The 14,067-nt window shown below is 36.7% G+C and overlaps 1 protein-coding gene across 1 annotated transcript in view; it reads left to right on the top strand.

The window, feature by feature from the left end:
- The window catches only part of ada (adenosine deaminase), a 28,611-nt gene extending 18,177 nt beyond the window's left edge, over positions 1-10,434 (top strand). Inside the window, exons 7-11 of the mRNA XM_083570578.1 lie at positions 390-461; positions 3,437-3,538; positions 4,666-4,733; positions 6,115-6,244; positions 7,953-10,434. Of these exons, the coding sequence (XP_083426704.1) occupies positions 390-461; positions 3,437-3,538; positions 4,666-4,733; positions 6,115-6,244; positions 7,953-8,057 (477 nt within the window). The 3' untranslated portion in view covers positions 8,058-10,434. The remainder of the gene's footprint in view (positions 1-389; positions 462-3,436; positions 3,539-4,665; positions 4,734-6,114; positions 6,245-7,952) is intronic.
- Positions 10,435-14,067: the final 3,633 nt, after the last annotated feature.

The raw sequence follows: 14,067 nt of genomic DNA, 5'->3' as shown, positions 1-14,067 counted from the left end.
TACAGTTTCAGTTAATGTTGTGGAACATCTGGGTTAATACAAGAAAGTTTTTTTTTCTACCTGTGGTAAAAACCGAAGTCTCTGACTAATACAATATGCTGAAAGTGAAGACTCTGCCAAAAAAAAGTTCAACATCTCACTATCGAACCCTTGAACACATTTTTATTTGTTAAATATCATCAGATCAATTTATTATTAGCACTTCATGATTATGTGGCACCTCCATGATACAAGGCCATGCATAATGAGACAAAAAATGGAAAGTGCAGCTGCACAAATTTTACAGATACTGTCCCAGAAAAATAACGATATCTCCTGAGCAATCAGAATTGCAAATCGGTCATGAGCTTGGTGGTGTGAACGTGTGTAACAGCGTCTGTTGTTTACAGGAAGCCGAGAAATGTGGCATTCACAGAACGGTGCATGCGGGAGAAGTCGGCCTTCCTTCGGTCGTGAGAGAGGTGAGGCGTCGTTTCACGTTTCTTGCCTTGGACAATACGCACTACTGCCTGTGCTCATACGCTGACGACTTAAAAAGCAAACTCCCTGACCCTTGACTACTTTCTGTGTGAAAGACAGATAACACTTATCACCATGTGGAAGTTGTGCATGTGGTAAAAAGCCAGAACACACAGCCACTTCTTTGATGCAATACTTTTCCAGGACATTTTATTGTTACAGAAAAATAACCTGAAGATTTTCAACAGATCATAATTATTTATATATTTATAAATATTATTTTATTTCGAATTATATTGGCAGCACCTAATTTGAAGTGAAATGCTACGTAGATAGTATATAATAGTGAAGATCATTCTCAAAAGTACTTTGATACGTATCTGCTGAAAACGAAATTTCACGATCCATATCAAGTGCAGGTATTTCCCGAGTTACGATGGTTCAATTTGAAGACGACGAAGGCGATACGACAAAATTGTAAAGATTATTCACACAGTTTCACATGGCAAACGTGGCAGCATTTGCTCCACCGTCCACTCGCAAAACCGTCCACACACTCACTGCCACATACGTGTATACTGCATATATTATACAGTACAATACTGTAAATTGGCGTTTTGCTAAATTATGTAATGCAATTTGTAGAGCTGTCAAAATGAACCTGTTGAAAATTCTATAAAAATATAAATATAACAGAGGCGAAATTTAAACCTTCAGCGCAACACATTTATTCACGGCGTCCTTTCTTTACTCAGATATAAAAAAATTCAATCACTAAACATTTGATTTACCCATTGGCCAAGCACACGTCCTGCAATTAAAACCGTCTGTGTGGAAACTGATGATTTACCTCATTTAAAACATCATGATTACCGTAATTTCCGGACTATTAAGCGCACCCAAATATAAGCGCACCCACTGAATTTGACAAAGATTTTTATTTTGAACATAAATAAGCCGCACCTGTCTATAAGCCGCAGGTTCCTACATTGAAACTAATGAACTTTACACAGGCTTTAATGAAAGACAGTGTCTGTTACACGGCTTGTATCTAAACAGTAGCCTACCAAGAAAGTCATTGTTCACTGTCTTCCTCCTTCCTTTCACAACCATTTCTCTCGGGAGTTTTTCTTTTGGCATCGTCGTGCGTTTAAAAATCACCATCGGTGAAGTTTTTCTCTCGACGCCGTGCAGCTCAGAACACAAGTGAAGTGTGTTTTTTCATGCCCGGTTGTTTTCAGCATGACGAATGATTCGCATTTCCTGTTAACAGTCAGAGTGAGCGGCAGGTCAAACGTCAGAGGAACCGCATCCATATTTTTGATGTGGTGCGGCCCGATTCAGTGGGAGCGCATCTGATTTAATATAAAGAGTTTCATTGGTTCACTTGAACCCGTTCAGCAATTTCATTGGTCTAATGTTATGGGTCTCAGTGTTTTGGCTTGAAGCTTGTGAAACCGGGAAAAAACCCGCTTCATTGTTTAAGCCACGGTGTTTAAAGCATAGGAAAAAAGTAACGGCTTATAGTCCGGAAAATACGGTACGTTAAAGCATTTTCAAGAATATTTTGTCTTCATGCTCGGTGTTGAGTAGGTTTCACTAATAATAAACATACATTTGCATAAAATGTCCATGGCTATGTTGATTAGAGTATTAAAAACATGAAAAGTATTCATTCAAGGTACATTTAGAACAGATAAATATTTGAATCGGTTGACAGCCCTAGTAATTTGTTCAATTATTAACTATATACAGTGTACTACCCCATACTGATCACCGTTCTTTAAGACTCCTGGGTAGGCTGGGCCATGTCTCGACCTAGTAGATTTTCAAGTTATGATCGAGTCATCGAAGCACATCGACATCGTAAGTTAGGGACTATTGGAATAATACAAATATCTACTGGTGTAATGATATGATGTCACCCACCCGTAGTACAGAATTCCATTTAAATTAACACCACAGATTTGCTCAATTACACTCGTAGTGCATGTAAGATTTTTTTGGTGTGTCTGTACTGAGAACATGCTGGGGCACTCAATACAAGTTTGTGCGAAAGATGTCATTTCCGAGTACGCTTTTGTGCCGTCTAATTCCTTTTGCGTACTGAATTGTTGGGTAGATGTTTAACCTGAGAGAAACCCTTACGCGTGTTGCACTTAGTGTCTACATAAGACTTTCTCTCAAGTGTGTTGAGCATAAAGCCTTTATTGTTGTACTGGAGGCTTTGTAGTTTTGAATTCACATCGTATAGATAAATACATGATTTTTAAAACAAACGTTTTTTACTTGGAGGTTTGGTTGCGTGTTTTCCTCAGTGTTGGGACATTCTTGCTATTCTTATCTGTACTAGTCAGCCTTGATCAATAGATTAGGTTTCAAAAACCCTGCTGGTAAAAGCAGATCATGTCTTGCAGAGGGCTTTAACAAAATACTCCAGATGGAGAGAAACCGATTGTGGTCGCTGTTTGATCATCTGTAAATAGCTTTGAAAAGCAAAAGTTGATACATTTTGTGATTTTTACAGAAATAACCGGAAGTAAAGCAGACAAAGTGAAAGCTTCGCTATTCATACCCTTCTAGTTTCACATCTACTTTGCTAATAGTTTATGCCAGTGAAATACAGCTCCATACTAAAAGTGTATTATTCCTATAGCTCCCACAGTTTTCTGTTTAAAAATGAGTTAACGTGGTCGGCTAAACCGTGGCCCCACACCGAATGAAAAGGTCTACGTCATTTCGTTGCTCGACCAATTCATCATCGGGACACACCAAGGCAAACACTTGGCCTCGCTCTGACCGAAGGGGAAACAGTGCAACAGCTCAACCCCTGCACTTACATTTTGCAATGTTTCTGTTAATCAAAAACAATACGGATGTTTTTTGTTTTTATATCCGTAACGATGAATCATCAGTGAAATATCTTGGTGCTGCTTCATCCTTTTTTTTTTTACTAACACACGTATTCCATCTACAGGCTGTCGAGGTACTGAAAGCAGAGCGTATCGGACACGGTTATCACACAGTTGAAGATCAAGATCTGTACAAACAGCTGCTTGAACAGAATATGCATTTTGAGGTATTACAGGAAAAAGCACTTGCGTTTGAGAAGGTTGATGTTTGTTGTTTAATTATTTATAAATGTACACCCGTTTTCAATTGTAAATGACTTTAAAATGCATTAAACAGGTTGAGGGATGAGATTTTTGCAGCATTCTTTTAGTCACAGATTAAATGATGGCTCACTTCACATAATTAAGGATACAACAGAATGATTCTACACAAGATTTCTTTTTGTTAATGAGTTTTGCGTCCATATTTGTATCTATAAATGTCTTATACGCTGTACACCTAAAATGGAAACAAATTTGTAATGCTCCCAAAAACATTTTCTTAAACAAATCTGGTAGAAATGTGTAAATAGTGAAATTAGTGTATTTGCAGATTGTGTTTGAAGTTGTTCTTGTTGTTAGTGTGCAATGTTTAAAATTTTCAATTTATTATTATTTTTTTAATAAAAAAAGTGCAATAGTCTCCAGGGTGAAGTTCTATTTATAATTCATAATATATTCATAATATTTTATGCAAAAATGTGTTATTTTATTGTGTTACGATTATTATTATTTTAAAATAGTAAAATATAGGAAATAGTACTGCATATGCAGCTACGTGTTTTTATTCTGCTGTAGCATTCACATTAAATGGGAATTGATAAGGGAGAAAAGAAAGGATGTGTCTCCCTCTGGTGGAGGCTTCAAACATCACTATTTACATTTATGGCGTTTGGCAGACGTCTTTATTCAGAGCGACTTCCATTGATCTCATTAATACATCCGAGCAGCTATGGGGTTAGGGGCCTTATTTAGGGGCCCAGGAGTGGCAGGTTGATGTGGCTGGGATTTGAATTCATGACCATCTGAGCCAAAGTCCAATGACTTAACTACTAATTACCTCTCCCACTCTACCATCAAAATGCCTTATGAGAGTCTAGACAGGTTTCCAAACCTGGTACTAAAGGAACCCCCTGTCCTTGGATCCATTTTTGTAGATTCCCTTTCTCAGATACGTGTCAAGATGGGTTTCAGCAAATGTTCCCTATCAGGGTTGTGCACTAACAAAAAAAGCACTCACACAGTGAATCTTTAGAGTCACATGCATATGATTACATGCGGTATGATTTGACTCAACTTGTGTGTGCGGTTTCAGACATGCCCGATCTCCAGTAAGCTGACGGGGGCTTGTGATCCAGACTTCACTAAGCATCCAATCATCAGGTAAAGCTGCCTTGTGTGACTCATGGAATCTCAGCTCCATTGTATTTGTACAAAAGAACTGACTAATAAACTGGCTCTAATTCAAGCACTATGATATTCACCTGAGAGCAGAGGTGCCCAAATATTTTCCTATAAAGGGCCAAAAATCAAACTTGATTTAGGGTCATGGGTCGAAAGTAAATTTCCATTATACCAAAGTGTATTATATTGAAATGAAAGTTGCAATGGTTCCCCTCATTTACAAGTTCATAATATTCAGAAAGAAAGAAAGAAAGAAAGAAAGAAAGAAAGAAAGAAAGAAAGAAAGAAAGAAAGAAAGAAAGAATTGGCTTAGTTCAGGTTGTACAGTTGTAATATCAGGGACCTCTAATGAGGGACATGAAACTCACTTACACATACTGCATTTGGCAGGCGTCCTTATCCAGAGCGACTTGCACTTATCTCATTCATAACTGAGCAGTTATGTGGTTAAGGGCCTTGCTTGAGCCCAAGAGTGGCAGCTGGGTGTGCCTTGGATTTGAACTCAGGACCTTCAGAGCCAAAGTCCAATGCCTTAACCACTTAGCTGTTTTTTCCAAATTTGGTTAATTCAGTTTTTACTTTTACTTTTCATTTCAATTTGCTGCTTTTTTATTTATTTATTATTTTTTTTTTTGCGCAACCTAAAATTAATATAAAATGTTTAATTTATGTTTTATTTAAAAACATGTCATGATTGGCCAAATCAAAAGCCACTAAGGACCACCTCTGGCCCAGGGGTCCTAGTTTGGGTGTCTCTGATCTTGAACAATGAACAAAAGCTTCCATGGTTGTTTGAAGGAAAATCTAAATGTAAAATTTTTTGTTTGTAATGCCCTTTTCATGCCCTTAGATTTGCTCATTTAATATAACGAGTGCCAATACTTCTGAGGGCATTCTAGCAGCCATTTTCAAAATTAAAATTCTTGCTGATCATAAATATGGACGATCCACTGTGGCGAGCCCTATTGGGAGAAGCCGAAAGAAAGTTTTAGTTAAGATAATTATAGAGTTAGTCTTCAAATTTCCAAGGCTGTTTAATTATTTATGTACATTAAAACAAATCTTTTTTTTTTTTTTTTTTTTTGTAAAAATAACCTCATGGTTTCTCATTTGCTAATGGCTTTTGCTGAAAAGAATGACTTGAAAATGAGATGTTATTGGTTGAAATGATTCACAGATCGTCTCAGTGTGTAGAAGTCTGGCACCCTGTGTCCATTTTAAACTTTTTTTTTTTTTTTTGTGTGTGTATTTCTCCATACTTCTCAATTTCAATAATTCCCAGAGAAATTAGTGTGGCCTACCAACGCTAATAACGAATCGCTTTGCACCACATGATGCATGTTTATCTTTTTGTATTCAGGTTCATGGAAGACAAAGCAAACTACTCCGTGAGCACAGATGACCCTCTGATTTTCAACTCCACCCTGGGCTCCGAATACCAGGTTTTAAAGGATTACATGGGCTTTACTGAGGAAGAATTCATGCGGCTGGTGAGAAGCTTTTTACAGCGAGAACTTTCGTACTGACTCTGAAAAACGTGGATTCGTTGTGGCCGAGAAAATACGCACTAAAAAGCTCGTGTATGAGAAAAAGATAAAGAATAAAGCATGACTCTGTACTGTTGAAAGAGACGATCCACAACAGAATGCTATGGTGCGTCGCAAATCTCTGCCACTGCTCCTCCTTGAATTCGATCATTTTCGAATGTTTCTACTTCCTGAAGTGTTTTTCCAGCAGTTTTCAAACATCTGAATTAAGGATGGGGCTAATACCAGAGGTGCTGTTATAGAAAATTATTTAAAAATTCTAGAAAAAACAGTGAGGTAAAGTATTTAAGTAAATGTACTTTGTTACTGTACTTTACATTTTTTTTATTTATCAAATTGATGAGTAACTTTTACTCTTTACTAACTACATATATGATCCAATATATGTGATATGTATTAATTGACAATGACCTTTACCAGTCATGCTTTTATTTATTTTTTGCTATGGCTTATTTATTCTGCAGGAGAGGTGGTGGTGTTGTTGAAGAGGTTGTTGTGTTGATATTTGGTTAATGCAGTGTTTGATTTGTATTTTAAAACCTCACAAATCAACTGCTTTTGGCTTTTCATGAACACATGTCTTGGAGTTGAGGACTGCCGCATCTTTGAGCCTACGTTTAATATGAGTCAAATTTTCAATTGCTGTTCAAATCAGATTCTCATTGACTTTTACTCAAGTCATATTGGAATTTGTGACTTTGAACTAAATGTAATGAGTAGGTTTTGAAGTAAGGGGTCTATACTTGTACACAAGTGTGTTTTTTGAGGTACTCTTTACATCTAGAAAAAAACACTACCAATTAGAGTCAAAAATTCAGCAGCACGGAGGCATAAATTAGTGGTATAACTTGAGCTGGAAAAATGGCGTTTTCATCTAAAAACAGTCCAGATTCACTCTATCGATATCGTTTCCCAAAAGTTGCTAATCCACACTGAAACATCTGAAAACGTCCCTGTACCGAGCAACAGTAAAATGTAAGATGCTCCGACCTGCGCTATTTCCGCTCGGCGTTTATTTACTTTTCGGCCTTTGAAACGTTGCAGCAATGTCGAGGAAAGGCCGAGATTTTAGATTTTTTATTTTTTATTTTTAATAGACCCCCAGTGAGGTGGAGTGGTTGCTGCGTGTAACACGAGTGTAAAGTTGCAAAAGCGAGCAAGAATATAGACTGGGAGACGTGATGAAATATTTTGGTGCATAGAATATTGGAAGAACAGTATCCTGCTAATGATACTGATTACACAAATACTCATAACAACAAAATTACAAAACTACTATACAATGTCTTCCACCACCTTGGCTGAATTGGTCACGTGACTGCGTCACACGATTAAAATGTGTCAGTTTTCGAAAGCCTCCATTTTCACAGTCGACACTGCTACAGGCTTCAGATTTATTCATTTCATTCAGATTCATCCACATTTTTGAGGAACCAAACCGAGAAAAACATGCGGTTTCAAACGGAAAACTTAAGTGTGCGTGAAATCGTATTAAAACGAACATGTTAGTGTGGACATGGTCTGCTTCAAGCTTCAAGTGTTTTTACATACAGTCAAGTAATGATATAAGATAAATGAAGAAATGCAAAAAAGCTAATTGATTCATTTACAGTGTGGAACAAAATCTTACTGTTTAAGTTCTGTTTTGCAGAACATAAATGCAGCCAAGTCGTGCTTCCTACCCGAGAAGGAGAAGAAGGACTTACTGAATCAGCTCTACGAGGCCTATGGCATGATCAACGACACCAGCTTCTAGGCGCAGTTCAACTAACCCAAAGCGTTAGTTAGAAAGAAAAGAAAAGAAAAGAGTCTTTCCAAACACTCCCGCAGGAATTCAATCCTTTCACTAAGCCCTTACTTCAATTACAGGGAGTATACCACCCTCTTCCTGCAATGAATGTGCCACATCGCACATTTTTCTTCCTATATAATGATATGTGAAATAGACGCATAAAGGCACGTATATAAATTGTGTAAGTATTAAATAGATCAAATGCTAAAAATCCTTCGGCCTTTTTAGCTGCAGTGAGGACATTGTTAAACAAGCAAGGGAAGTTCATTTCATTAAAACGATCACAGGGCAAAATAAATATATATATAATAGAAAGCCAAGGTAAAGTATAAATTTGGATAAATTCGGAACGATTGCCCCATTTTGCCCCAAGTGTCTGATTTCTTGTCATTTTCATGTTCTGATTAAATGCTGCCCAATCTAGGAAGATCAGAATTCCCTAAACGTGAGCCAAACGTACAACCAAATCAGTGTTAAAATCAGTTTTTTTTTTGCAATGACCAGCTTAGTCTCAGGATTTTAACAGTACTGGAAATCTGGACTACAATCCCTCTATCAGTGTTAAGCTTTCCAGACATTACTGACCCATTCTTGAAGTATGACAGCAGGCACAAAATACAAACAGTAGGAACACTCTAGAAAATAGAAATTGATTTATTTGAACAAAAACAAGACATTACCCTGTATCCTAAAACAGGAAAGTAGTGTGCAAATGTACAGAAGTTTAATAGTAAACAACATGGATTATTTGTACTCCACATTGTCGCAAACGCAAATCCAGGTTCCGAGCTGCAGCAGGTGCTTTTTAAAAACCACAATTAATACATTATATAAAAGTATTTTTTTAAGCCTTTTTAATATTGTTTATAGTGTGTGTGTGTGTGTGTGTGTGTGTGTGTGTGTGTGTGTGTGTGTGTGTGTGTGTGTGTGTGTAAGTCTGTTCCTTTTTTAAACAAAAAAACACCATTTAAACGCTACATCATGAATCAGAAACAACGTGTAGCACATTTCCTTTATTTGAACGCACAAACACGGTGTGGACCAGCCCAAGTTTACACCTTTTTATAATTTAATGGATTTTGCATAAAAAAGCTGCACTATTTTTAAAGGTACACTTATTTCTGCCTTTTATTTGTGAGGAAAATGGGAGATTTGGCCTCTTTGGTTGTTTTCTCTACAGGATTTATAGCTGATTTATAGTCTTAATTACTACAAATTGATTTATTTTATGAACCAGCATCTATAACTGAATGACAGCTACGATTAATGCGTTTTTATACCATGTCGATTTTTCCTGTAAGGCCTCTTGTACCAGAAGTGTCTTTATCAACCAGCAGGCATGTCTGTGTCTAAGAAATGACATATAGGTTATGAGCTTCAATGTAACATTTATAAGCCATTTTGTCTGGAGACACTTGACATCTAGTGGGAATAAGATGCTTTATTGCCTAGTCAGTTAGGGCCAAGATCATGCTTTAGGTACGGATGATGAAATGTATAGAACTATATACATGAAAAAAATAAAATACATGACAGCTAAATGCACTTGCATCATTATTGCATCATTAAATCATTATTTATGCTCCGAGATCTGTTGTCGCTTCGATTGTGGAGAAATGCTCTACAAAAACAGACCAAATCAGTGTTGTTGTTTTTTCTATTCATGCATTTTATTTTTGTTTACTAATGTACGCATCATGAAAATGTCTTTTTTTCTTTTTGGATTTCTAATTACCCCATCTTGACCCCAAGCCTTAAGCATTGTCCAGGAAACAACTTAATGCATTTCTCATATCTATACATGATAATACTCACGCTGCTGTTGTTTTTCTGTAAGCTTCCAGCTGCTTTCCTGTGCAGTCATACGTATATGGGGGTTCTCAACCTTTTTGTATCCAGGGGCTTCTTTAAGTGTCAAATATATTCCCTGCAACCTCCTCAGTGGAGATTTGATCTTTACATGTGTACGATGATATTTTATCTAGTGATTTCTATTAAGTAGAGATTTATATCTTTGAACTTTACGACGACTGAGCTCAAGAACTTCAATTTGACATTGGTTATAGGATTGAAGTTGTTGAGTCTGACTTCTCATGCAGAATTGTAAGACCTAAGTAATAAATATAATACGTTTTATGTTAGTGGTTTGTGATTTCCAGTACAGTAACCAAATTGAAAAATTATGGACTGCACTGCGAGAACTTCCAGTTGTGGTGTTGTACTACTTTATCTTAACAGAAGGGGGCAGTATATGACCTAGTTAATTATGTACCAACAATGTTTTCATATTATGTAATTTCCAATTTTTCTTTGGAATTAATAAAGCTATCTATCCATCTAATTGATGTGGCTAGCTATCTAACTGATTGCAACAACTAAGACATCAAATACCTTTTTTGAAGCTTAATTGGAAATCTACATTGTCATTTCAGTGAAATCTGTTTCTATAAGCTGGAGATGAGAGTTTTTAGCAATGACATTAACATCATTTAAATCCATAGTGAATGCTTGTGTAGACATTTGTCAAACAGGCTGCATTAGACCTGTGTACATACAGCTTCAATTTTACATTCTTTCCTAACTTAAAAACAATTTTCAATGCAAATTATATTACTGACACCAACTGGAGTGGAAAGGATAATTATTGAATTATTAAATAATTGAATTTCACCCTTTTTTAGTATCTGGTAGTGTGCACTCGAGCTGGCACAGACTCTACAAGTTTGTGCAAAACCTCATGGTCTATCTTTAGAGCAGATCTACAGGGGTGTCATCCGATCACATGCCCAAATACAAGAGATAAGGCACAAGGAAAATTGACCTTTTGTACAAAGCAGTAAACATGATCAGTCTACCAAATTTGATTACGTAACAATAGTGCAGAATCGTAGTTCTTTAATATTTACCTCTATACACAGGAAGTTATGATAACCACTAGTTACTCAAGTCACTGTTCATAAAGCAAATTAAGATATAATCACTGATGTGTGGAGTTTTTTTGTTAGACACTGTATAGACAGATGTTTGTCTGCTCGTCAAGAAATCGTATGTGTTTAATTAACATCCCATTCCATATTCAGTTCCCACTAAAATAACCTCCACTATTCTAGAAAGATGTTCCACTATTGTGCTTATGGAGGTTTGTGCTCATTCCCCCATGAGCGTCTTAGTAAAATCAGGCACTTATGTAGGATGAGGAGGCCTAGGGTTCAGTCTGTGCTCTTATTTTGTTTCCAAGTGTTCAATAGGTTTGAGGTCAGAGCTCTGAAAGCCACTCAAGATCTTCTCAAAACCATGTAGAGGATATCTTCATTGAGCAAGGGCATTGTGATGCTGGAGCAGGTTTGGGTCTCCTAGTTGAAGAGGAGGAATAATTTAATGCTACCCAATCCAAAGGCATTTTATACAATTATGAGACTTTGAGGTACAAAATTTGGGGAGGAAACGCATACGGCTGGAAAATCACAGCGTCCCAATATTTTTCACCGTATAGTGTATATGTAATATTTATGAAGCGTATCCCAGTTGATAGAGGTCCGTCATGCTGTTTTATAAAGTTCTCTTCATAGTAAAAGCACTAGTATTACTTTTGCATAGAAACTTCATAGGTACAAAGTCAATAGACATGAAATGTGGCCAAATATTTTTTCCACAGTATATTACAACCTTCCACAAGCTGAAAGCTAGGGTAACAGGAGTACATATACAGTACAGACCAAAAGTTTGGACACACCTTCTCATTCAAAGAGTTTTCTTTATTTTCATGACTATGAAAATTGTAGATTCACACTGAAGGCATCAAAACTATGAATTAACACATGTGGAATTATATATGGAATTATATACATAACAAAAAAGTGTGAAACAACTGAAAAATGTCATATTCTAGGTTCTTCAAAGTAGCCACCTTTTGCTTTGATTACTGCTTTGCACACTCTTGGCATTCTCTTGATGAGCTTCAAGAGGTAGTCACCTGAAATGGTCTTCCAACAGTCTTGAAGGAGTTCCCCGAGAGATTGGCACTTGTTGGCCCTTTTGCCTTCACTCTGCGCTCCAGCTCACCCCTAAACTATCTCGATTGGGTTCAGGTCCGGTGACTGTGGAGGCCAGGTCATCTGGCGCAGCACCCCATCACTCTCCTTCTTGGTCAAATAGCCCTTGATGCCTTCAGTGTGACTTTACAATTTACATAGTCATGAAAATAAAGAAAACTCTTTGAATGAGAAGGTGTGTCCAAACTTTTGGTCTGTACTGTAGATATAAAACTAATACTATGTGCTTTTGTAACATGGTCAATTCAGTGTCACTTTAAATATATATACAGTATCTCATTATTATGTTATTAGATTAGTACATGCTCTCTAGATAGATAGATTGTGTGTGTGTGTGTGTGTGTGTGTGTGTGTGTGTGTGTGTGTGTGTGTGTGTGTGTGTGTGTGTGTGTATATATATATATATATATATATATATATATATATATATATATATATATATATATATATATATATACAAACTGCACTGTAAAGGGGGGGAAAGAGAAAAAGGTTAAATTCCTAAACCCAAAAAAACTTTTTTTGTCTGTTTTGTTGCCTGCTTTACTGAGCTGGTGGGAAAATATGGCATTTTGGGAGTCTGTTTTTAGCAGTGGGTTGGAAAGATAAATACTCAGCTCCGGCCTGAGCAGCCTCGTGGTCTGACATTGAGAGCTGAAAGAGAATGCAAATGTGATCCTGAAGTTCCCACCCTAAACTCTCTCCATGGAGATCCAACCAGTAGGTCCAATAGGCCTTCCATAGCACTGAGACAAAAGCTACATTCCAAATCATACTAATGTCCTAAAGAGGATGTTTCTTCATCACCTGTAAGGTAAAGGAAAGATGCTTTATAGTTGTCACTTCTGGCCCAAGAGGGGCAGCTTGGCGATACGGTATCTTGAACTTTGACCTTCTGAGCAGTAATCCAGAGCCTTAACCACTTACATTGCTAAAAAGAAAAAACACTTTTACTTATTTTTTTTCTTAAAGTTTTTACTTTTAAAGTCTCAAATGTCATATTTATTTATTTAATGATTGCCTTTACTCCCTCTTTTGCTATAATTTTTTTACATTTGGTAAACTAGGTATGTAAAACAATTTAGTAAACGATCTTAAGACAGCTAATATGCTTTAGCGGTGGGTTAATGAATGTTAACTAACAAGGATGTATCTGAGTTTACAAAATATTTCACCAGTCTTTATCATTATATCTATCAATAGCATAAGTGAATCGATTAATGGTGCAGAATCATAAATGACCAATAGTCACAAGAATTACGTGCCATTTTTCCAACATCATCACACATATGGCATAGTAAGTTTTGGTGACCTGATCACGTATGCAGCATAGTAAGATTTGCCAACATCATCACACTTCCTCGGTTGTAAGGTTTAAGCGACATTATCCGCATACAGCGTATATTGCGATATTTTAATGCATATGCAGCATAGAACATTTTGGTGACTATCAACCAATGATGCGTAATAGGTTTTAAAAGCGCGTAAGTTTTGGCAACATTACCACTTGTGCCGTGTAGTAGGTTTTGGCGACATTATCGCGTAAGGCAGCGTAGTATTTTTTTCCGCCATTATCGCGCATGTGCTATAGTGCTGTTTGGTATGAACGTTGAATTAAACATATATTAGCTATAAGAAACTACAATCATACTAAAGCTGACTAAAAAGTCATGATTTCCGTACGCTAAAAACGAAGGCACTGTTAAAAGCAGCTAAAATTTTACCACAAAATAAAAACTAGCGAGATTTTACTAGCAAGATAAAAAAAAAATAAAAATCCACCTGTGCAACACACATGCTATTACTTACATATAAAGTACTTTTCCCACCTCAGATTTTAAAACCCATAACTTACATTAGTATGGCGGTCCCCATTTCTGGGTTCTTCTGGCTCGGCTCCTTCCACAGCCATGTAGGTAGGT

The sequence above is a fragment of the Silurus aristotelis genome (assembly GCF_946808225.1).
Source record: "Silurus aristotelis genome assembly, chromosome: 19".
Taxonomy (NCBI): domain Eukaryota; kingdom Metazoa; phylum Chordata; class Actinopteri; order Siluriformes; family Siluridae; genus Silurus; species Silurus aristotelis.
This window is presented reverse-complemented; position numbering and strand designations above follow the sequence as displayed.